At 33.8% G+C, this 26713-nt stretch overlaps 2 protein-coding genes across 8 annotated transcripts in view; both read left to right on the plus strand.

The window, feature by feature from the left end:
* LOC134232219 (partitioning defective 3 homolog) overlaps positions 1-5442 on the plus strand; it is a 42714-nt gene extending 37272 nt beyond the window's left edge. For 6 of the 7 annotated variants that reach the window (XM_062714165.1, XM_062714167.1, XM_062714169.1 and 3 more), the window contains 3 exons: positions 412-850; positions 3246-3379; positions 3516-5442. In XM_062714165.1, coding sequence (XP_062570149.1) covers positions 412-850; positions 3246-3379; positions 3516-3924 — 982 coding nt within the window. In that variant the 3' untranslated portion in view covers positions 3925-5442. The remainder of the gene's footprint in view (positions 1-411; positions 851-3245; positions 3380-3515) is intronic. The other variant, XM_062714166.1, reaches the window with a different exon arrangement.
* Positions 5443-17483: 12041 nt separating this feature from the next.
* On the plus strand, positions 17484-26234 carry LOC134232214 (uncharacterized). The gene is made up of 5 exons (XM_062714160.1): positions 17484-17913; positions 18076-18316; positions 18608-18975; positions 19258-24333; positions 26212-26234. The coding sequence occupies exons 1-5, from the start codon at positions 17484-17486 to the stop codon at positions 26232-26234; spliced, it is 6138 nt and encodes a 2045-aa protein (XP_062570144.1).
* The last annotated feature ends 479 nt before the right edge of the window (positions 26235-26713 follow it).

Genomic DNA, 26713 nt, shown 5'->3' on the forward strand with positions numbered 1-26713 from the left:
TCACATTTTCCTGTCACTGCTGTCCTTATTTATAAACCCCTCCAATCACCCAACACTTCTTTCCCAATGACCATCCTACCCATACTGCTGGATTGTAATAAAAATAGTCTCCTCAGTCTAATGCACATTTATTCAGAAAAATTATTCTGCAAACCACCAAAGCAAATTAAAAAAAATCAGAAATAGTTTATTATAAAATTAAAAAAAATTAATCTCATTTTCTCTGATTCAGAACCATATTCTTTAAAGTGTCATTAAGTACATTTTAAGAATATTGTATACAAAAATTGGTTCAAAGTTCAGGTTGTTTCTATGACCTTACCAGTTTCATTGGAAGCATTTTTAATAGTTGATAGAAATGAATTAAAGGTATTAATTTAACTTCAATTATTTAACATTTGATTTCTGCAGAATTCAGGAACAGGTCCGACAATTACAAGACCAGCAGAGCAATGCGGAATTCCTGAGACTCGAACAAAGATACTCCGACAACCACACCCCGCGGCTGTCACGTAACTCCCCCCAACTACAGGACAAATTCTCTAGACTCACCCCAACCCACAAAGCAGACCACTCGTCACGGTTCACCAATAACTCACCTCATCCAACCGACCATCTGTCACGGATTACCGATAACCAGTTCACGGCTGGTCCTCCGTCGGGAAGGTCCGCGGAGGACCCGGAGTCCTGGTCGCGCGCCCAGTGGATCCAGCATCTGAGGAGAGAACACCAGCGCCGACATCAGGAGAGGGAGGGACATTACCCGCTGGACGACTCGGAGGAGCGATACGAACAGGAGATTCAGGAGGAGGAGACTAGGGTAGGGCAGCCGTGGCACGGCGCTAACCAGGTTAGACGGCTTTACTGTAACCCAACACAAAGGTCTACTTCATTCTTTGTAAAGAATAAGGGATGAAAAGGGGTAATACATCTTGTATTTAATGGGCCTTATGTGATTTGACAACTTCGTTTTCTAGTTTCATAACAAGGAATTTCAAATACATGGAAACTTCACTGTATTGATAATACTGATGGTGTACCCTATCCACTTTTAAAAATTGCTTAAAGATGGATATTCAAATTTTAAGGAAAAAAATTGGCTGGGGGGGGGGGGGGGGGGGGGGGGGGGGCTTTTGGCAAAATAAGAGTTCTAACAATCAGCTATCAAATAGTTGTTGTTGCACTGATTGGGATGGGAGAGCATTTCATGATCATTGTGTGTAAACAGCTATCACATGGTTTTATTCGTTTATTTTGATAAAGACAGATGTCTGAATTGGTAGAAAAAAAGCTTCAGAAGACTCTGATCAGACATAAACTGTTTCATAATTTTTGTTGATGTCAAAAGAATGAAGTGACTTTTTTCCCTCCATTTATTGCTTTTTAATCACTGTGAAATACATCATAGATTTAACTTCAATAGAAAAATGTAAATTATGAATAAAGAAGAGAGTATAGAAAGTGACATTAATATGATAGTAAGTTTCTGATAATGACATTTTGAAAATAGGATATGTTTTATTCAATTTTAATTATTAAACAAAAGTGTTCAACATCATGTTGTAAATTGTTTTTAGAATTCATTAGAATCTATATCTTATTAGTATCAACAGTGACAATTTTAATTGCAATTCAGGTATTTGATAATAATCATGATACATAGTACAAAATAATATATACATGTATATTGGCTATTTATTATAGCTTACAATCAATTACAAATAATGTAAAGTTGTGAATCTTAAAATTAAAAGTATATGTTTCATATGAGAAACCTGTCTGTCTTACTTTCACTGATATACATGGTAGACAGGATATTGGATTGTACAATGCAAGGAACATGGAAACTAGAAAAAAAAAATCCTATATTTCTTTTTTTATGTGTCTGGTTAATTAATTTAAAGAATCAGGTAGAAAAATGAAAATAAAGGTCAGAATTCTCAGTGAAACAGATTTAGTTATACGCGTAGGATATGTTTTATTCAATTTTCAAATATAAAATAAAATAGAAAAGTGTTCTTAAAACAAACGATGATTTTATTTGATGCAAAGAATTTCAATTTCTATTACTGGAAATGAACTTCCATCCTTCTGTAACGATACCCCCCCCCCTAAAAAAATAATTATCTCCTAATATCGGATTCATGCGAGACTTCAAAAATCAAAATTCAGCCTTAAAAAATATATGTAAAACTACCTTAAGACCAATAGTATTTGTACATGCTTTTATTATTGTTGCAAAAAGTTAGATACCTGAATTGTGAAAACTTTTGAACATTCATTTTAAAATGTATACAATATACATACATGTATGTAATCTGCAAGAAAATGAATTGAAAAGAATTTTGTCCTTGTTATTTTCAATCTTTAGAGGTATATTTTTAACATTAATGTAACTGAAACCAGTCAACCACTCTAACCAATATATACCATATTACGTATTTTGTCGATTCGAAGGTCTAAAATTGTTTTATCCGTTCATCAAACAAATTATATTTAACATTTTGTACAATCAATTACACATGAAAAAGTGTAAAATTGCTCAAATATGCACATCGGAATCATAAAAAATTTACCAGCTTCCAGGGGCTTCGCCTCCTGGCCCTCACCAGGGCTTTGTCCAGGACCCATTAGGCCCATAAGGCGGCCCCCACCCCTGCCTTTTCAGACGTCCACATCAAAAGTACCCTGGCTATGCCCTGTATAGGCAGATGTATGATGTATAGTAGCATTAACTCTACCATATATGACTTAATTACCCTGCTTTCATCCCATACAGATTATTTCTGCCTTATATAATTATATATTACGTATATATCCATATTTATATCACTAAAACATACATAACAAATTCTATTTATTTCAATGACTATGTACATGTAATCTATTTTCATAAACATATATCACAATATGATAATCTAATTATAAAACAAGATTATAATTACATGTTTTATATCCATATAAATTCAGAAAAAGTTATGTTTATATGTAATATAATTATGCCTAGTACCAAAATTAAATCAAGAACTGTGAAGAATTGTACTTAAAAATATCAAACCATTGCATTTGTTGATTATTATAATTTTGTGATTGAGTGTAAGATCTTTTTTTAAATAAAAAATAATGGTATTTTATACAAATTTGTAAAGAAAATAAAAATTAGTAGAAGAAAAGGAGTTTTCATTTTTCCGTCAGTCTTCCTAAAGTTATACATTTCTAAAATCTGGTCTTGATTTTTATTGTAGCGATATGGGAACAGTGCAATACCAGAAAACATTCTGTATTCAAGGCATCCATCAAGTTCTGTTGTCACTGACAACAGTTACCATGGATACCAGGGTAACAGAACACAGAATGCAGGACATTCCTATCCTGAAAGGCAAGTATTTATAACTGGAAGAGAGGGGGGTAGTGCTTGTTTAGATAACTTTTCATTGACAAGCTAGATTTACTAAAATTAATCAGTTGTTGAGTGAATGAAAAAAATTATACAATCTCTTTTTTCCCCCCTTTAGACCTCATAGCCGACCAGCCTATCAGGAACCCTCATCTTATCACCCTAACTACAGTTACCATGACAACATTATCCATCAGCGACAGCGTAGTAACGAATACATTCCTCCTCGTCAACAGGCCATTGATCACTTTCATCAGAGACAGAACAGTGACTTATCTGAGCAGCACACACATGAATTTTATTCCCGGAGACTCCCTCCACCTCGCCCTTTTACCCCCAGGGAACATTGGCAGGACACAGAGAGTGCCCCTGCCCTGCTAAGACAGTACCCCCACCCCCATCCTCCCCCAGGCCCTGCCCCCCAGTACGGGGACCCTATCTTTGCCTACAGAGACCCTATCTATCCCTCCATGGCGGGAAAACGTTCTGTACAGTCCCTCTCACAGACGGGATCAGCAAAAGTTTGACGTAAAGAATGATTCCTCTGTTTTGTAGAAGATTTTATCTGGGATAATTTTATATTTTAAATGGATGGACAGTTTGGTTGCTGACAGTATGCCATATAGACTGTGAATTCTGTGTTGTGTAAGACAAATGTGATTAATGATTTCTTATTCCACGATCATTTTTGGAAGTTGGAAAACTCTGAAGAGTCTGGAAATGCACAAGGCAGTTAAAATGAAAAATCTTGTATTGCTTTGTGTAGAATTTTATTTTTTTTTACAAAGATTATCTACAAAGGTAGAAAATTTTAGAATAGAACAAAACAAAACAAAACATTCCATTAGATTTGGTCTTGGTTTCAATTTGTTACATCTTTTAAAACCACTGAACTTCATTCTTCATGGATTATTTAATGTCTGATTGAGTGTATAATGTATTCAAAATCCAGAACTTAGTTATACAGATGTCATCCAATCATATTTTGCATATGCAAATTTCATCCAATCATTTTTGGCTTATGCAAATTTCAACCAATCATTTTTGGCATATGCAAATTTCATTCAATCATTTTCAATGTATGCAGAATTTTTTGCTACACGGATATTATTCAGTCATTTCTTCCAATATGCAGAATCTTCATAATGCCATTTGATATGCAAAACAATAACAAGGTGTCTTGTATGTTTTTTTTTTAATGTCAGCTTTTTTTATCATAGGAAGTTATAAGTAAAGATGTACATATCTCATGTAAGCATATAGTTTCAGTTGCCTGAAGGTTTTACATTCCGTACCACATGAGAACAATATATACTGTGTATTAAGTACATGTGGGTACAATTATTCTATTTTTTCTACATTTTTAAGAATATTTATTTGACGTTCTTTTTAAAAATGCCGGTAAACTGTAACATTTATCAGAATATACCTGAATTATACAATAAAGGAGGTTAATATCGTTATAAATCAATTAATTTTATTCTGCAAAATGTATTTTACCTGCAAATAAAACTAGGAACAAAGATCTTCAGAATAATGAGTATATATTAGCTATTTATTATTTTATTGAGGTACTGCCAAAATCTTGAATTTTCTTGAACTCTGGAAATTATTTCCAATGTAAATTCTGACAGTTGCATGATTTTCCCTCAAGATATAGTTTTTGTGTCTGGGTCATAAGAAATATACTAGTGTCACTCTTCCTGGGATGATATATTAAAAGAGGAAAAAATAGTGTATTGTTTGAAGACCATTCAAAAGTTTCTTTAACTATAATATACAACAAGAAAAACCTCAAATAATTCATTGTACAAAAAATCGGAAATGTTCATTAAATTGACATTTCTGATTTTTTTTTTGGTGATATTTAGATTTTCTCCTTTTAGTGAGAGACATGCATTGACCTGTTTACATACATGTCATAGGTAAATTTAATTTTCAGTGCACTTGGGGAAAAAAGAAGGAGTCTTATTGTAGACATGTTTGGGATATATTACTTATAATGACATTGTTGCTACTATTAATAAAATGATATTAAAGATGAATATTTCTTCCCTTACATATTATACGAGGTATGTATTAGACTGATATAAATAAGACTGGTTGGTAGAGTGTTTACTGTTTAGTCTTATTCATCTGGTTATAAGTCTCTCCATCCATTTATCGCTCTCTACATCCATCCATTCTTTGATCCATCTTTGTATATATATCCTTCCATTTGTCAGTCTTTCCCTCTGTAAAGATTCAGCTACATTAAAGGAATATTTTAGATTTATTATACAATTTGCATATTAATGGAAGAATTGTGTCATTTAAAAACACGCTTCCATCCTCTTGACCCAAAAAATTTATTTCATTTTAACAAGCATCAATTCTGAGAGTATTGCAAAAACAGCCCTGCTTGCAAGTGTGATGTCCTGTAAAATTCAAAAAGCCGTTATTATGTCAGAAATCACCGAAGACAAATAAAACGCAAACTTGACATGTAACTCATTAAGAGAGAATGTCCAGAATCATCAAGCTCCCGATGGAAACTTAAAACAGTCAAAGAAGTTTATTAATGAAATCTTTCAATTTTATAGTTTCCATCAATTAAACTTTTATGTATTATGCTGACCGGTCACACCTGTCGTGCGCTCCTTGTCATAATCAGGAAATAATAGGAAAATCCGTCGACAATTCAGGCCTCTTAATTGATATGAAAATTGCAGTCCGCATTTGACTTTGAGGTACATGTAATAATAACTTTTATTGCTGACAAGATCATTGTATCTACAATAAAGCTTACGAAATTATGACTTTTAAGAGACGTTTAGTTGATATTCTTATTCATCTACTTGTTTGTCAATAACTTACAATACCTTGTTGAAGAACACGGTAGAAATTGTTCATACGCAGAGCGCGGGTTCTTGCAGATCGAATCAACTAAGAGATTTAAAACCTCATGCATGTGTTAAAGGTAAATTACTGCATAAGGAAGGAAAGATGGCGATTGAAAAAAATCATGGAAATATGGTAAACAGAAAAATTATGTTGCTTCTTAGTTTTTCACCCCATCTGTGGAAATGTACTTATTTGCATTCAATTAAACTTCAACAAGTCGAGGAAACAATTTTCTGTTACGTGTATTACAATAGATTAACATCCTAACTGAGGCATCAACGTGACTGACAATTAAACCGACCATGCAATCATGCCATGAGTCGCATTCTTGGTTATAAAATACTACATGTACAGGTTGTTTCACAATATATGTCACACATCTAAAGACAGATAGATAAATGACAATAAAAGCTACATATACATTTTATATATCATTTAATCGGCAGATATTCAAAATTATCATTTTGAGTCAGAAGTATCCAACATTCTTTGGTTACTATGGCAGTAAATCCTAAATGTTATTCTCCAAGTGTTTTCCAAAAATTGTCCTAAATAACTTAAGAGGCTAATGCTTAGAAATTTCTGACCACTGTTTTGTAAGCTTCACAGAATGCTTGAGACTTTTCTTGTTTTATATAGGGCTTTTTAGAACCCACAAAGTGCACATCTATTTTTATTTAAATCTGCATTTAAATAAATGTGTCGTTTCAGAACTACCGGTATGTGTTAATTAGTGTCCACTTCTTTTGCTCTTCCTTTTAGTCAATCTTGCAAACTTTAACGGGCTCTGAACGTCAATTTGCTTTAAATACTGAAATCTTGTATGCAGACGCACTTAACTCAAATTTAAGATTTCTAAATAATTGGCATTGTACAATCCATTTCACTAAACTCAGATTTAACTTTCGTGAGGTTTTCGCAATGATTGACTTCACTTTGATATTGTTCTATCTCTTCTTGATTTTTTTGTTGTTGGGGGGGGGGGGGGGGGGGGGAGAGAGAGGCCTTAACTGTTTTTCATTTTCACATTATAATTTAGTTAAAAATATCTAAATATTCTATAAAATATATGAAAACTAGACAGCAATTTTTGGTCTGGATATTTTTCATCATAACACCCTATACAATAATTAGGAAACCGTTCTTATAATAAAAGTTTAAAACAAATTTTTGCTGCAAGTTACACTCCATTTTTGGGAACAGGTGATATTATGACATCACTGATTTTATCATCAGTTACTTCATGGTATCTTATTTTTATCCTGCTACTTTGCAGTATCATAATTTTAGATCAATATGCTTCTCAACAGTGTTTTCGTATTTTTGGTATCGTGCTCGATATTCAGATTATGCCGATTTAGATGTCTGACATATATTGTGAAACACCCTGTACGTTTTAAAAACACGTTTTTCCAAATTGCTCTTGGGAAAAAATAATGCACTTTACCAAGCAATTTAAATACTTTATACAATATCCACATCATTGTCTACTAATTCTCTGCTCACATTGACATGTATACATGTACAATCGATTAACAACGGTAAAAAAAGAATTTTCTTCATTCTATTGTACAAGTCCACTTGTTGCCTGACAGCTTTTTCCGTGCATTTCAGTGAAGGAAATTCATGTGACTTCCACCCCCATCCTCTGATCAGAGTTAGCAACAAACGTGAATTAATCATATTTTCCAGGGCAGTCGCAATATTGAAAATTTCCGAAAATACTGATATTTCCCGGGAAAAAACAGGGTAGGAAATATATAAAGCTAAAAATCACATCAAAATTGTTGGGGCATATAAATGTGGCTAAAAATTTACATTATATCACTGTCCCTAATGAAAAGAAAAAATCTGCTTTTCTTGTATTTTTAAAAAAAAATCATTGCATATAGTTTACCAGACACACGTGACGCAATCGTGTATTATACACACCTGAGCAGTTTGATTTAAAGGAACAAAAATTATATAATTAGCATAAAAAATGGTCTCTGTCCTTGGCGACAAGGACTTACAAAAACCAAGGTACTGTTTGCAAAAACTCAACAAATTATCATTGATTTTGATTGATTCACTTTCAGACACATAAAAGCAAATTTAATAGGCATCATTTTGGGATTGTCCATCATGTTTTAAAGAGACATTTGACAGTAGGAAAGCTCAATACGCGATTAAAAGATTGAGGGGGAATATGAAAGCCATCTATTTAAGGAATGTTTTTCAGTTTTGTGTGAGTTATTGGTGTGTGAATCACACAGACTTGTCACGTAGGCATATTTCATGAAGCGCTCTTCATGAAAAATATGCCTATGTGCAAGTCTGTGTGATTCACACACCAATAATTCACACTAAACTAAAAAACATTCCTTATATTTACATTTTATCTGTTTGGAGGCAACTAAAATATACTCAATATTTGAATTTCTCGCTGTCCTATATTATTGCATTTCACTAACGTCGCTGCAGTCTCATTGTGACGTCACGTAAACGCACGTTTCTCCGTGTATATCTCTACGCGTGAGTATACACGAAAATGTTTTTCAAATCAATTTAACTGTAAGCTTACTAGAAAAACACAGCGAATGTAAATATTCTTTTGTATTCAATAATCCAGAAGTGAAAAAAGAATTGGATAGTTTAATTACATGATCAGTACGTAGTGGTCCCTGCCGACAAAGCAGGTAACAACTCTTCGTTTGTAAGGCTCATTATATAAATTGTATTTTAGAACTTGGATTTAATTCTACAAGTGGTAATCCAATTTATACTCATACTTCCCTTTCTAAGGAAGGCATTCTTCAAAATCATATGTAAGTTCTAAATATTTTTGATATTCCACAGAGCGAAAATGAATTTGAATCACCCTACCCTATATATTGGATTCCGAAACTTCATAAAAATCCTTACGGGGGTCCAGTAAATGTTCAACCAATCCTCTTTTGTTACTGCTTACTAAGATATTGACAGTAGTGGAAGAAAAACTTCAAGAATACTCTGCAACAATATATTCAGAAGTGGTGTGAATCAGATGTGGATTCTCAAGAATTCCAATGAACTTTTGGACAATTTTACCAAAATCAACAGCTTAAAAACTTACGACTTTTCAACTTCATACACAACCATTCCCCACGATAAATAAAGTCCAAACTTTTTGATATTATTGACAGCTGCTTTTTCAATAAAAAAAGAACTCGTTAAATTTACTTACCTGGTCACTTGTCATATGCAAAATTATTTTGAAAAAGACATTCGGATTGCACACACAAGTACTCTGAAGTTGACACCAAAAAGATACCTAAGTTTGTGACTGACAATATCTATGTGTTTTTTGGAGACCAGGTATTCCAACAATCTATTAGAATTCCCATGGGTAATAATTGCGCTCCGTTATTAGGAGACCTACTTTTATATTCATATGAAGCAGAATTTGTGCAAAATCTTATGCGATAAAAAATAAAAACACTTGCTAAGGCATTTAACTCCACATTTAAATATATCGACGACGTCTTGTCAATTAACAAGGTAATTTCCACTCCTACGTCGATACGATATATCCTGATGAGCTTGAGATAAAAGATATCACAGAGTCTGACACATCTGTTTCATACTTGGATATTTAACATGAAAAAGACGTTAATGGTAATCTAACAACCAAGCTATTTGATAAACGTGATGAGTGGGGAAAGTTGATGAAAAAGTTGAATTCCTGGAAAAGTCTATACTAGAAAGCATTTTTTTTTTTTTGCAAAAAGTTGAAAGGTTGACGAGAGGAAGGAACCAGAATCAGAAAACCACTACATTTATTTTCTTCCTGACAGCGTCCAAATAAACAGGCCATAGAGAGTAAAGGAGTTTGGGGGATAAACAAAAAGTTTATATTTTCTCACACCTACAGTATTCGCCAGATCTTTCAACCTTTGACTTGTTTCATTTCCCAATCTTGAAAAAAAAACACCTTTCAGAAAGAAAAAAAAAAGTGAGGAAATCATAGGATCTGCCATATTCTTAGATATGAAGGACCATATTAAAAAAATAAACAACTACAAAGTGAATAAAAATGTTAAGGACAGGTGTTTTAATTAAAAAGAGAATATTTAAGTGAAATCATTCAAACTAAATGATTGAAAAGCGTTTTTTTTTTTCCGAGCACCGATGTTATTATTTATTGAACATCCCTCTTAAAACATGTAATTGCTAATTGTATTTACTGGGTATACTGGCACTCCTGATAACTAATCCATCTTTGATAATCATACATGTTTTTATTTAAAGTTCTATATGAATTCTAGATTACAAATAAAATTAATAAGAACTTTTTTTTTATATATTTTCCGGCAAATGTAACTTCATGATAAAACTGCTACATGGATGTATACAAATGCAAAGGCATTTGTTTTCAAATACATGTATTCAATTCAACAGAAGTTGAAACTCATTAGTCTACGATCTATGTCCTTTTCATAATGGCGGTTTTTTGTTGACTTTCTAAAGCTTGGGCATATCTGACGTTTTGTCAGTAAATGCTTGTTTAAAAATTATTGTTAAGTTTTTGTGAAATGATAGGCTAGTATGTGTACGTTGTAAAACAGTTTATTTTTTAACAATATCTTTTATAGTTGTCTTTTTACAGGTGATTAAAGTAAGCATTGTTTTTTCGAATGAAATACTATGTCGTCAAGACGTTGACGTTAAACCCGTTAAAATCATAACGTTGAAATTATTTATAAGAGGTAACAAATTTACACTGATGGAAAATAAGCCACAACAGTAAGTAAGAATAAATATTGAATATTTTATCGAGTGTTTTGGGGGTGGTGAGATGGTGATGGTGTTGATTTTCTTGTGAAAAAAGAAAGTGCACGTGCACTAACCGAAAATTTTCAGCAATTGTTTCGATGATGTCATTTTTCATTAAAAGTTCTTTTTTTTTCAATAAAGAACTTTATTCCACTTAGTACTTATCTACTGTGATAATCAACATTCGCAAAAACTGTTTCATTTCATTTTATTCAGGTAAAAATATCACAGAATGTCATGATTCCCATATTAAAACATTACAGACTAGCATACTACTAGAAAAACACACACACACATTATCTCAGCACTATTCTACTTAAGGAAGATGTAATTTAACATATACATGTAATTATTATTTAATAAATTGCATGACATATGTTAATATTTATAAAGGGAAAGGTTTCACCCGAGAATACGTATAGAATACATAATATATATTATAAACATCAAATAAAAAATCAGGTTGAAAAGTTTGAAGACGTCATTTATCAGGTCATCAATTTGAATGCACTTAAAGTTTTAAGCAGTTTCCTAGACATCTCCAATAAAATAGTGTAACATAATAGACGGAAATGATGTCATTTCGGTGCATCAGAGAGCAATTAATCTTGAACCTTGCCCCCCCCCCCCTAATTTTGCCGATATATAGAATACTATAAGAGACATAGGTAGTATATGCTTGTGTCCCTTCAATAATACGTCTGCTTGTCAAGGAAATTTGGTAGTTGATAGCAGACCTGGGGTAATGGTAATGTGTAATGGTAATGCATTGTAATCATTACAATTTTTCAAAGTAATAGTGTGTAATGTGTAATGGGTCCATCTTTCAATTACAACTTGATAGTGACCCAAGCTGAAGAAATGTGATTGTGCCCCTCCCCTCCCCCAAACTGTAATTGCTTCCTGCAGGCCCGAACTAAGACGAATTCTACTTGGATCCCGTCTCCTGATAGACAAAACATACGGACAAACATCTAGAGGTAGTATTGAATGATGCTATCAATACAGACCATTAAAAAGATTTCATGCATATATTTACAATTGTACATGCAGTTGAAAAATGTAAGAACTTGTGTATAAAAAGTAAGATATATATGTACCAGATTTATTGCCGTCTAACCAAATACTAAGGGCAATTCCATGTACGTGCATCAGTGAAATTCTGTCCAGATCCTCTCCCTCCCCTGGAATTTGCAAAGTTGATAAATGTATATACTTAGCCAATTAAAAGTTACCTTAGACCCCTCCCTAAAAATGCAGATCCCTCATTGAAAATGTGGATCTATGTGAAATTGGTAGTAAAAGTCACAGATATGAAGCTTTAAAAGTCAAAGACTAACTTCCCCATCCTCCGCCACACACCTTTTTAGCTCACCTGAGCCAAAGGCTCAAGTGAGCTTTTCTGATCACAATTTGTCCGTTGTCTGTCGTTGTTGTCGTCGTCGTTGTCGTCGTCGTCGTCGTTGTAAACTTTTCACATTTTCATCTTCTTCTCAAGAACCACTGGACCAATTTCAACCAAACTTGCCATAAAGTATCCTTAGGTGATGGGGATTCAGGTTTGTTCAAATGAAGGGCCATACTCTCTTACAAGGGGAGATAATTAAGAATTAGTGAAAAATTAATGGTGTATTTTAAAAATCTTCTTCTCAAGAACCACTGGGCCTGGAAAGATGAAACTCATAGTGAAGTATCGTCAGGTGGTGTAGACTCAAATTTGTTCAAATCATGACCTCTGGGGCAAGGGATGGGCCGTAATGGATGAGTAAATTTTACATAAGAATACATCAGAAAACCTTAAAAATTTAAAAATCTTCTTCTCCAGATCCCATAAGCAACAGAGCTGTGTTTAGTATCATTAATATGCAAGCAACCTTCTGTAGTGCGCATTCAATTTTGTCTAACTTATGGCCGTACGAAATTATATCAACATATTAGGTTTACCTTTGTTTATTTTTTTTCCGATCGGGCGCGGTGTACGAAATAAATGAAAACGAGGCTTCAGCCATTTTTGATGTGGACGGCGAAGAAGTACTTGAAGTTGGGTGTGAAGTTTGGTGTTTATACAGTCTGAAACAAAAGTATTCATTGCTGATTGTTGTTTTCATTATGTAAGGTTTGAAGAGTAAATGATTTAGCTGAATAATTACAACCTTGCGTATATTTGTTCATGTAGCATTAATTTGTTATTATGCAGTGTTTAGGCACATACTGCGCAGTTGAAGTTTCTCGGAGAAAAGTAACACGGAGAAAAACAAGTCCATTTAGATACTGCTACATTTTACTAGTATTAAAGAAGATTGAGAAGATGATCTTTTTTAAAATTTACTTACTTGATGGAAGCGTAATAGTTTGTCATTGCATAATACAAATAGACGAATTTTACATTTCCAAGAGTTAACTCCCGTTGTCAGCGACACACTCCTTTTCCCTCTGTCTTTGTCATTTGTAAGTTACTTGTTAATATTTTAATCTTCAAACATTATTGGACAATTTCGATCTGTACCTGTATTGCAAGAGTATGTTTACATGTAAATTATGAACATATTCATACAGATTTTATTACTAAGATACTGTCCTATAAAGTTGGTAAGGTTATAGAGGGAAAACAGTGCCTTACGCCGGTTGACCCCGGATAGTCCCCACAAAGGGGAATAACTTTTGTAAATGTGAAAGTCGTCAACAGGGACAAGACTTGCATATAGGTACACCTGTCATCGGGACGTGTTTATAAAGGATAACTTATTGTTAGTAAAAGTAGCAGTACATATAAAATACATGGTTTCTGTCTTGAAATATAAGCGATATTTGGGCGAGGGTAAGAAAACATGATAGAGGGCGAGGCTTGCCGAGCCCTCTTACGTTTTCGACCCAAGCCCAAATGTTGCTTATATTTCAAGACAGAAACTATGTATTTTGTTAATCCTGCAACAAAATTTTACATTTGAGCGTCCAAAACAAGCTAATTCCGACAGATTTAGGCACATCTCTGCAGTTGAAACTATGATGCCATGGCGTAAACACCAGTATACTTGACGTCACAATGCTTTTGAATATCGGAATACATGAACGAGGCTTTATTAGGGCAGTGACTGGATAAAGCTTTGGTTTTAAATATTAGGTTACCTTTATTAGGTCAATGCAAGGGGTGGTTGCAGGATAAAAAGTGTTTATTTAAGTTTGCAGAAAGAAAACTCATACATAAATCGTGATTTTGTGTCAATTCCGGAGATGAGGAAGGAATATCACCTACACAGGTTCTCGAGTAACAATTGGCTAAAATAAAGCTTAGTAGTGTGTTTAAAATGATAAAAAAAAGACAACAGTAGAATAAAAAGACTATAGATCTACATGCAGTGCATTATTGTTTGATGGGCATTTTTCATAAAAAAAAAATTAAAAGGAAGGTCTTATTTTCATACCATATATGATTTTACCATTCTGCCTTTTACATAGCACTTGTTCTTTGTTTTATATTGTACATTGTACTTGTTTTTTTTTTTGTTACATGTAAAGTGCTTTAGGGCAATTACATTATTAGATAAGGTGCTATATAAAAGTAGAATAATGATAATGTGGTATATATAATTAGCAGTCTGATTCAAGTTCTAGTGATGGGAAATCAGAAAAAAAATTAGAATCAATTATCGGTAATAATCTGCTGGGCATAATTGTTTAATAATGAACTATAATCGAAATTTTTAAATTCAAATAAACACAGAAAAGTTCAACTTAATCTTAAATGTTTATAAATTTTTCTTTTAATAATTGAAAGTTGGAAATAATATTTTGTTAACTTTAAACAACGCGGTATATCATGATGTATTGAATCAGAATGGGAACCATTAATATTTTTGAAAATTTGCATTCAATGGGTATATTACTGATATTAGTCCCATCTTTCATTAGTATGACTACATGTATTATTTTTTTGGGATTACAAGGTTTAAAAGTAGTTATCCAGAAATAAGACTTGTATTTTTCACAAATGTGTTTTACGGTGTGACCATTTGGGCAGGCGCAGTTGTACCTTAAAAATACATCTGATTCAGAAATGTTGATCTGCCACTTCAAATGTCAAGTCGCATGATCGAGACATCTAGATTATGTCACACGAGAGATCGTCAGGGTTAACGGAAACAGCCAAGTGTCTAGTTGAAACTAATAGACCTAGTCGAAAGACATTGCAGAGTTATTATTTATTTCTTTTTAAGATTTCTATATACTGGAAGTCTTTTATGCCTTATGTTATAATTTATTTGTGCAAAGAGTATTGGGTAGCAAAGGAATTTTGGGAAGGTGTCACAACATATGCTTGAATGACATATGCACAGATTTTATTCCGAATTTCCTCTGTTCTTACACATTAGTCTAGCTTGCTTTGCGACCCTTGCTGCACTCACTATAATTACATTTACAGATTGTCTAGACTAATAATGTTTTCTTTTGTATAGTAAAACCTTGCACTGGCTTGCAGTATTGTCCATTTCCTGTTATTAGACTGACCCCATATTCAATCCTAGCAGTATAAAATTTAATCCAGAATATAGTGTTCATTCAGGACCTAAATCAAACTTCATACATTTAAACAAGAGTCAAAATATTTACCCTAAATAGCAAAGTAATAAACATATTTTTATGCGCCCAAATTTTTTCGGGGCGCATATTGTTTTTGTCCTGTCTGTTTGTCTGTTTATCTGTTTTTCTGTTTGTCTGTTGTCAACTTTAACCTTCGCCAAAACTTTTGAACCGTAAGAGATAGAGACTTCATATTTGGTATGCATACTCCTCTAATAAAGTTCTTTCAAATGACATCAAGGTCAATGACCTTGTGACCTTGACTGTGAACTATATGCAAAAATAGCTTTTTCCACTGTTTGCCATAACTTTTGAACCATAGGAGATAGGGACTTCATATTTAGTATGCATACTCCTCTAATAAAGTTCTTTCAAATGACATCAAGGTCAATGACCTTGTGACCTTGACTGTGACCTATATGCTAAAAATAGCTTTTTCAACTGTTTGTCATAACTTTTGAACCATAAGAGATAGAGACCTCATATTTAGTATGCAATAGCAGCATACTCCTCTAATAAAGTTCCTTCAAATGACATCAAGGTCAATGACCTTGTGACCTTGACTGTGACCTACGGTATATGCTAAAAATAGCTTTTTCCACTTTTTGCCATAACTTTTGAACCATATGACTTCTTATTTAGTATGCATACTCCACTAATGAAGTTCTTTCAATCAACATCAAGGTTAATGACCATGTGACCTTGACTGTGACCTATATGCTAAAAATAGCTTTTTCCACTTTTTGCCATAACTTTTGAACCATAGGAGATAGGGACTTCAAATTTAGTATGCATACCCCACTAATTAAGTTCTTACAAACAACACCAAGGTCAATGACCTTGTGACCTTGACTGTGACCTATATACTAAAAATAGCTTTTTCGAACTTTGTTGACGCGGGGCACATAGTGTTTCACAAACACATCTTGTTCATTATTGAAGACTTCCAACTTTCTGAGTGGTTGACTATAAAAACAAAAAATTGGCATATTTTACAGCGATATTTCGACGAGTTTGCACACGGGTGATAAGTAAAGACAAGATCACCTGTGGATTTCCGACGATGATGTACACACAGTCCTCGATAAACAAGATAAAAAAGTTCTATAAAACTTAATGAAATACCACAATGGTTATTTATTTAATTTGGATTATTGCACAAAAATTATGCCAGTAAATGTTGTATACATTTATATGGTACATATAATTTCTGGAAATGTGTGACACATGTTCAAGGTAAGTCTTGTGTGAAAATGGTTTACAAATTGCATGTAACTTGCGTCTCTCTTAAAATGATTGATTGATTGTTATTTTACAACCCTCTGAATTTTTCACTCATATGAGATGCCACCACTTGCAGGTGGAGATTTACAAATTTTGTCCTATACTTGGCACTCAGGGCCATTGAGAGCAGTGAGGGATCTTTTTCATTCCAGCACTTACAGAGAAATAGGACCTCTGTTTATGCGGTCTTGTTAAAAGGACCAGTCTCCACATTCCACAGTGGGATTCAACCAGCGAACTAAGGATAAACTCCTTAGTTTGTGCCTTTAGAGCAGACGCTCGTATCACTGCGCCACATGAGTGACCTCTTTAAATGAATGTTGTCATATGTTTTGCATGTAATTTTGAATTAAACTTTCAGGTTTTAAATTTTTTCAACTTTCTGCTTTTTTAAATTTGATTTGTGCTTCAAACTTTAATTAAGTATATATTTTTAAAAGTATCTGCATTGTAGTTTCCAACAACTGCTCTCTAATCTGAAAGTGTCAGTGATGGCAGCATTATTAATTTGAGAATGAACATTGTTCGATTTTTTGTAGATCAGAGAATGCCTAGGAAGAAGAGCTGGAAGAAAGCTGCGGTAAAGAAAAACGCATGTAAGGCAGATGTGGGTGACAAGTACCCCACAGATGTTGGCCACGTCCAACTGTCTGTGCCTCTGGGTGTAGGCCACGTCCTAACACCTATGACATCTGTACCGGCAGGGGTGATCTCTACCACCCCTGTGACAGTGGTCTCTGCGGCTCTCCCTGAGACCACTTTGACTCAAATTTTGCCTCTGGCTCAAACTATGCCTCAAATGTTGCCTCTGGCTCAAACTATGCCTCAAATGTTGCCTCTGGCTCAAACTATGCCTCAAACGATTACTCAGAATTCATCTCAGTTGCTTCCTCAGAATATCTCTCAGATTACAACCCAGAATATTACTCCGTTTACAATGAACAATATACCAAATGAAACAACACATGCACTGCAAGGTAATTGTATGCATCAGAATTTAGATAATCTGGTGTTTGGATCTTTCCATCAGGGAAGCATGAGGTTTTCGTCATTTTCAAGAGGTAATCAGTGTACATGCAATTCGCTTATGATGTTGTCAAATTCATATGAAAATTTTTCATTTACTAGTTCCTTTTTAGATCAGACTCTGCTCAAGGGAGATAATTTGTACAACACAGTTGTGAAGAATCTTCAGAGTGCTGGAAAACTTAAAAGTAGATTACTGATGTTTGATGAATTACCAATTCATATTGATTCTGGTGAAAATCACCACATGGTTGATAAGTTTGATACATTGTTTGGCTTATTAGTTACAGATGATAAGAACAATCAAATTCAAACTCTACATGAATGTCTGCGACAGGCATTGGGGTTATCTAGGTATGTATTAATAATGATTGGCTCAATATGTTCGGCACTGTACAAAGATTCAGACAATGATTTTTATTTTTTTGACTCACATTCTCATGGGGAAAATGGTTTGTCTGCATGTGATGGAAAGTCTCTGATGAGACACAGTTGCTGCTTAGATGATTTGTTAGGATTTTTGTATGCTATGTATGAAAGTATGCACATTGAATTTGCAACTGAATTTGAAGTGATGCCTATTGCGTTTCGTACACTTATTCATAGCTTCCCTAGTAAAAATCAAAGTACACATCAATATTGTAGATTAGATCAGTTAACAACAAATGCTCTCACAAACAAACAGTCTGCTGGTACCAATACTGGTCACTTAAAAACAACAACGATAAAGAAAGATAAAAAGGATTACATGAGAGAATATATGAGAAACAAGAGACAGGATCCAGAGTTTAAAAGCAAGGAAATGAACAGTATGAGAAACAAGAGACAAGATCCAGAGTTTAAAGACAAGGAAAGAGACAGTAAGAGAAACAAACGACAGGATGCAGAGTTTAAAGTCAAGGAAAGGGACAGTAAGAGGAACAAGAGACAAGATGCAGAGTTTAAAGGAAAAGAGAGGGACAGTAAGAGAAACAAGAGACAAGATCAAGAGTTTAAAGTCAAGGAAAGGGACAGTAAGAGAAATAAGAGACAGGATCCAGAGTTTAAAGACAGGGAAAGGGACAGTAAGAGAAACAAGAGACAGGATCCAGAGTTTAAAGACAACGAAAGAGACCGTATGAGAAACAGACGACAAGATGCAGAGTTTAAAGGAAAAGAGAGGGACAGTAAGAGAAACAAGAGACAAGATCCAGAGTTTAAAGTCAAGGAAAGGGACAGGAAAAGAGACAAAAGACAAAATCCAGTGTTTAAAGACAAGGAAAGGGACAGTAAAAGAAACAAGAGACAGGATCCAGAGTTTAAAGACAATGAAAGAGACCGTATGAGAAACAAACGACAAGATGTAGAGTTTAAAGGAAAAGAGAGGGACAGTATGAGAAACAAGAGACAAGATACAGAGTTTAAAGACAAGGAAAGGGACAGTAAGAGAATTAAAAGGCAAGAAGAAGAGTATAGGCATGATGAGCAAAAAAAGGATTTAAAGAAGAAAAGAGAAATGAGACAAAATCCTACCCAGTTAGAAAAAGAGAGATTGAAGATGAAAGAAAAGAGGAAAAATGAAGAATATAGATCCTCAGAAAACATTGCTGCAAAACAATCAAAAGCACACTCACGGGGGAATTTGGACTATATTGAAACTGAAAAACAAAGATACAGAAAAAGTAAATTTGGAGTTGATGCAATTGAGTGTGTTGACAATTTTCACAACAATGTAAGATTGGGTCCTGTGTTTGTATGCACATGTTGCCAACAGACATGGTTTCATGAAAGTGTTTCAAATGTAGATAATGTTTTGTTGGATGCTGAAATCAAAAGGAAGTATTTTACTAATACAAAGTCTGTAAACGGGCATGAATGGATATGCAACACATGTAATTCAAGTTTAAAAGAAAGTCGAACTCCAAAACTCTCTATTGCAAATGGAATGATATGGATTCAAAAACCAAGTGAATTGAATCTGTTACCATTGGAAGAAAGACTTGTATCCTTAAGAATTCCTTTCATGCAGATAAGAGAATTACCAAGAGGAGGGCAGTATTCTGTAAAAGGAAATGTTGTAAATGTGCCAGTTGACATTCAACCAACAATCAATAGTCTTCCCAGGAGACTTGATGAAAATATTACAATACCTGTGAAGTTAAAAAGAAAACTATCTTTTCAGCATTCTTATTGTCATGAAAATATCCGACCTACAAAGGTTCTGATAGCTTTACATTGGTTAATGAAAAACAGTGAATTTTATCAGAATTCAAACATAAATGTAGATGACAACTGGTTCCATGAGGTCACGAATTCCGCAAACGAATTAATGAGAGAGTTTATAGAGGGTCACACCAATGAAGATTCAGCAATGCTTGACCAATCAGATGAATCAGACTCTGATGAATTCTGTGAAGTTGATAGCAGTGGTAAGGATGGAAATTGTGATACTCTACTAGACAGTGACTCATATGATATGAATCAGATCTTCACATTTGCTCCAGGAGAGGGACAACGTCCACTTAGTTTGTATCAAGATCAAATGGCTGAGTATTTGTCATTTCCAACAATATTTTGTGGTAAAGGAAGAGTAGAAAATGATCAGCGTCAAGTACCTGTTTCATATGCTGATATTGCCAAGTGGGAATTACGAAGTGTTGATAGACGTGCTGCACAGTCGGTACCAAATTTGTTCTTCAAATTGAAAAAGATTCAACTAAAACAGGTAACAGACAAATGCAATTTAGCTCTAAGGAAGTGCAAAACAAAGGGGAAAACCTTTACTGCAAATGAAATAAGAAATCCTGATCAAATTAACAGCATTGTCAGACACAATGAGGGATTTTATGTTTTCAAACAGTTGAGAAATTCTCCTCCTTATCTTGAAACAAGAAAGAAAGATGTTTTTGCAATGATACGACAGCTTGGTCTACCAACTTGGTTTATGTCCTTTTCTGCTGCAGATACACGTTGGAATGATCTGATCAGAGCACTAGGAATTTTAAACGATGACAAACAGTACACAGATTCTGAAATTGAGAGCATGACATGGACTGAAAAGTCAAAGTTAGTTCAGAAAGACCCAATTACATGTACAAGGTATTTTGATCATCGTTTTCGGACTTTTTTAAATACTGTGCTTAAGAGTGATCATCATCCTATTGGCAAGATACAAGACTTTTTCTATAGAGTTGAATTTCAACAAAGGGGATCACCACATGTTCACATGATTGTTTGGATTGAAAATGCTCCAAAATACTTAGAAAATGATAACAAGGAAATTGTTGCATTTGTCGACAGCTACTTGAAGTGTGAAAGGAATACAGAAGACAATTTGACAGAATTGCAAGTTCATAAACACTCACAAACATGCAAAAAGAAAGGAAAGTCTGTTTGTAGATTTGGATTTCCACTCCCACCACTCCAAGCTACTATGATATTGGAACCTTTGGACAGTGACATTGAGAAATACAAGAAAATGCATAAGACTATGCAAGACAAAGTGAATGACTTAAAAAATGGATGTGACATAAGCTGCACTTTCCAAGACTTTTTGCAGAATGTACTACAGCTATCTGAAGATGATTATATAAAATGCATCAGAAGTTCTTTGAGAACACCCAAGGTATTTTTAAAACGTAAACCATGTGACTTGAGAGTGAATGCTTACAACAGTACTCTTCTTCATGCATGGGCAGCAAACATTGATATTCAGTATGTTTTGGATCCCTATGCTTGTGCAATGTACATTGTCTCATACATAAGTAAATCCCAAAGGGGCATGAGTGATCTGCTGAGTAGAGCTGCAAAAGAAGCAAGAGAGGGCAATCTTGACATTAAAAGACAAGTTAGACACATTGGAAATCAATTTCTTAACAGTGTTGAAGTTGGAGCACAAGAAGCAGCATATCTAGTTTTGCAAATGCCCCTTACAAAAGCATCAAGAGATGTAATGTTCATAAACACATCTCCAGTTGATGACCGTGTAATACTTGTCAAACCTGATTCAGAACTCGAAAAGTTGAATGCTGATTCCACAGACATAGAATGCAGTAACATAGTCAAAAGATATGCAAAACGTCCAAAACAACTTGAAAACTGGTGTTTAGCTGACTATGTGTCACAGTTAGATGTTGTTTTCCCAAAGGAAAGTAGAACTGAGCTGTCTGAAATGGAAACAAATGATGATGACAGGCACCAGTCAGAAAATGAAGAAAGTGGAACTGATACTGAGGATGAATTTAAAGCTGACAGCACATTAGTTGTTTTGAGAAATGGAATTAAAATTAAGCGTAGAAAAACACCAAGAGTTATAAGATATGTGCGTTATAGCCTAAAGACAAACCCAGAAAATTACTATAGAGAAAAACTAATGCTCTTCACTCCATGGCGAAATGAATGTTCTGATCTTCTGTGTGGACATCAGAGCTTTGAGCAGTCATTTAACCAGAAAAATTTTTTCTTAGCTCAGAAAATTAAACAGTATGAACACAATGCTGATATGCTTGAGCAGGCAGAACAGATGGCACAGGATGATTTGACAGAAGCATATGATGAATTAGCTCCTGGTGCTCAACAAACTGATGCAGATGATGAATATGAAGGAAATGTTGATTCTGAAACATTTGTTCACTTTAATCCAGAAAGACCAATTGAACAGAGAGAGTATGATATAGGAAGTGATGTTGGAATTCCATCAACAAGACAACTGAATGAGCAGAGTTCTGTTAGATTACCTGATGATGAGTATTTAAAGCTTGTAGCCGGTTTAAATTTGAAGCAACGTGAATTCTTCAATCATGTTATGCAATGGATCAAGTCTAAAAAGGAACCTATTCATGCATATCTGTCAGGAGGTGCAGGAGTTGGGAAGTCGGTGTTAATCAGAGCACTTTATCAAGCTTTACATCGGTACTTATGTGCTAAGGAGGGTGAAAATCCAGATGATATACGAATTCTTCTTTGTGCATTCACTGGTAAAGCCGCATTTAACATCGGTGGTCAAACAATTGCTTCTGCATTTCACCAGAAAATTAACCAAAGGCAGCAAAATATGCATTGTGATGAACTCAACACATTTAGAACTAAATATAGAAATTTGTCAGTAGTCATCATAGATGAAATTTCAATGGTTGGCAATGCAAAGTTGGAATTTATCAATGACAGACTTCAGCTTCTTACTGGTTTGAAGAGGCCATTTGGAGACATTAGTATTATTGCTGTTGGAGATTTCTTTCAACTTAAACCAATCATGGATGGCTGGATTTTTCAAGATTTAAAACAAAATGCCCAAGCACTTGCATGTAATCTTTGGAAAGAAAACTTCACCTTATTTGAGTTAGATGAAGTAATGCGACAAAAGGATGATTTAGAATTTGCTCAGCTTTTGAACCGTCTTCGTCACAATGAGATGACTTCTGAGGACTTGGATATAATTCACAGGTGCATCATTGCTGAAAATAGTCCAAATTATCCAAACAATGCTCCCCATCTTTTCACAATGAATGCGAAAGTAGATGAATATAACAATAAACTTATAGAGCAACTTCCTGGTGAAAAAGTCATTGTAAAAGCTGTTGACAGTGTCCTCCAAGACCACAGTAAGACTGTGAAAGACCGACTACTCAGATCATTGCAAAATCAAGATGATGTAAGCAAAACTGCAAATCTCATGACAAGACTAACTCTAGCCATTGGAATGATATATGATATTACAGTTAATATTGATGTTACTGATGGCTTGACAAATGGTTCATCATGTACTGTATTTCTTGTTGAAAACAGATTACCTGGTGTATCAAGGCCAAGTATAGTGTGGGTGAAGTTTTTAGATTCTGCAGTAGGGAGAATTGCTCGACAGAAATACAGACATCTTTTCCATGATGATGTTATGGATGATTGGACACCAATATTTGACTGTCAGCGATCTTTTGTTTTCAATTCAACTACATATCAAAGAATACAGTTTCCTTTAAGACCAGCTGCTGGTAAGACAATTCATAAGGCACAGGGCTGCACTGTTGATGAAATTGTAGTAGATTTGTCTCAGTCAAGGATAAGGAAAACACCCCACATTCATTATGTAGCTCTTAGTAGAGTTAGATCTGTTGACAAGTTGCATATTCTGAATTTCAATGAGCAAGCATTAACTGTTGATGAAAAAGTTGTAGAAGAAATGGAAAGAATGAGGAAGGAAGCACCTCTAAAACTGTGTTATCTTCCATTGTACAAAACAGAGCAGAACAAACTAAAAATTATGTTTCATAATGCAAGATCTCTTCACAAACATTTCAATGAAATTAAAAATGAACCCAATGTTGTAGCATCAGATGTTATTGGTTTTTCAGAAACAAGATTAACCATCAACGATGAACAGAATTTTATGATGGAAGGTTACTTGACTTTGTTCAATCATGAAAAGAGAAGTGACAGCAATCGTCCTTATCATGGAACAGCATTATACGTTAAACAAGACCATTTGATGACATGTATCTCAAAATTCAGCAACACTTTGCTTGAATTCATCATAGCTTTAATAAATTTCAGAGACCTTGGAGAAGTGCAAATAGTTGTTTTATACAAGTTCCCAGCATGTTCTTTTAAAGAATTTGAACGTGAAGTTATGTTGCACTTAAAACCTTTTGTAGACACAGAGAAAAAATTCATAATTCTTGGAGATTTCAATTTTGATTTGTTTACAGGTCACAAAGAATTTCTGAACTTTATGAATTTGAATTTAAAATGCACACAATTGGTAAAAAAGGTAACTCATGATTCAGGTTCACAACTTGATTTGATTTTCACAAACTTCCCTCATTGTGAAACTGATGTGATTGAGGCATACTGGTCAGACCATAAAATGATTTACTGTACATATACTTTATAAATTTGATATAAGGGACGCATGAGAACTTATTTGGGGGAGATATATCATCTTGTCCCCTCTCCCACCTACCAATGTGCCAGTGTCACTTAGTGACATTTGGTACATTGATTACTGTATACAGGGTTATATTTGCCCTGGCTGTGTTATTTTCAGCCTTTCACACAATTTTGCAACATTTTAAATTCTCCCCAGTCACAGTTTTATTGAAGAAATCATACTGTGTTCTTTAAATTTACCCCGTTTTAAATTTGTCTATACCTTTAGCAGTGGGAAAAATAAAATGGGGCAAATATTTCCCTGTATACAGTATCTTATAGGCACCAATTACTTGATGTAAAATCTTTGTTTTAGGCATATGTATACTTTAAACTGTTTTTTGTATGCATGCATGGAATAGCCAATAAAATTTGCAAACAACTCATTAATGATCACAAAACAATTGTACTTAACAGGAATCCTTCATTGTGACTTTTTATTGTGGATTAATTTTCAACAGACAATTAATAAATGTACAAAATAATTGAATGTTGCATATTAAGGAAAATTCATGTACCATCAATGACAATTATTCATGTAAAAAAAAATGATGATCATTTTAGCATGTTATGTGTCAATTAATATTTATATGAATTATGAATATACTGTATTGATGTTTGTGAGTTAGTTTTACCCTATACTGTTTAGATTCTTTTCTCTAATGATGCATGAATATCATGAACTTGATATTTGGAATATACATGAAATATTTTACATGAAATTTATGAGATTATATGAATTGTTTACAAAGTTTACCGTAATTTAAAGATATTAATGAGTTCTGCTTAAGTAATGATTAGAGTTGTACTAGAAATATACACTTGCATCAAGTAATTGGTATCTTTGATATATGTTCAACATTGTATTCTATAGTTTTATGAAGTAAATTCACGAATATTATCTGTTCATGAAAAAATTGCTGTATATAAATATTGTAAGTTTATTAATGTTACTATGTCTTGTGTCATTTAGTCCCTGCACAACAATACTGGAGTACATGAGAGTATAAACTTTTACAGTGTATATATGAATTAATATTTTTTCCAGAGCAAATGTAATAAAACAATTTCAGTATCAATATTCTTATCATACATGTAATCCAAGTCTTCATGTAATTTATCATATATGTAATCCAAGTCTTCATGTAATTACTTTATAATCAAGCTTATGCAGTATTCTAGATATCACAATTGTTAAGGCTTTAAACAAGCTGACCAATAAATGCAACAAAAAATGAAATACTTGCAAGTGTTTATACAGATCTCCCAGAAATTAGATTACTGATCATGGCCATCCACCATACTTATTGATTTTTGTTTAGAATGACTTAAATTGTTTATTCTTGTAGATGAAATGGAATTTGATACATGAATTTTGAAAGCACAGCTCTGTTAGAGATTTTTTTTATACATATCATTTACATCATTTTGTTTTGAAATAATGTTCATTGTATATATGATTGGCATATATTTGTGTTGAAATATTTTGAGTTGATTATTTATCTTTTTTGATTTTTTGTCTTAAAATGTTTAAGTTAATTGTATTTTTATATTTCAAAACATTCAGAAATTGCTTTAAACATTAAATTTTACCAGCTTTAGTTACCTGTGTAGAATAGGAAAGCAATAACCTGCATAATCAGAGAGAAACTCCAGTTACCTCTATATTAATTGAATCATTTCATTTTCTCCAGCATTGAGATATTTAATATGTGACCACCATTATAAAATAATATAATGAGAATCGACTATATATTAAAAACTTATACCCAGGTAAGTATGAAAAGAGGGGGTCAATGGACAGCCCGTAAAGGGAGGTAAACCTACCTCTTTATAACATTACAATTTTTC

Source organism: Saccostrea cucullata, unplaced genomic scaffold (assembly GCF_032062105.1).
Source record: "Saccostrea cucullata isolate Sc308-1 unplaced genomic scaffold, CSIRO_AGI_Scuc_v1 ctg408, whole genome shotgun sequence".
Classification (NCBI taxonomy): Eukaryota; Metazoa; Mollusca; class Bivalvia; order Ostreida; family Ostreidae; genus Saccostrea; species Saccostrea cuccullata.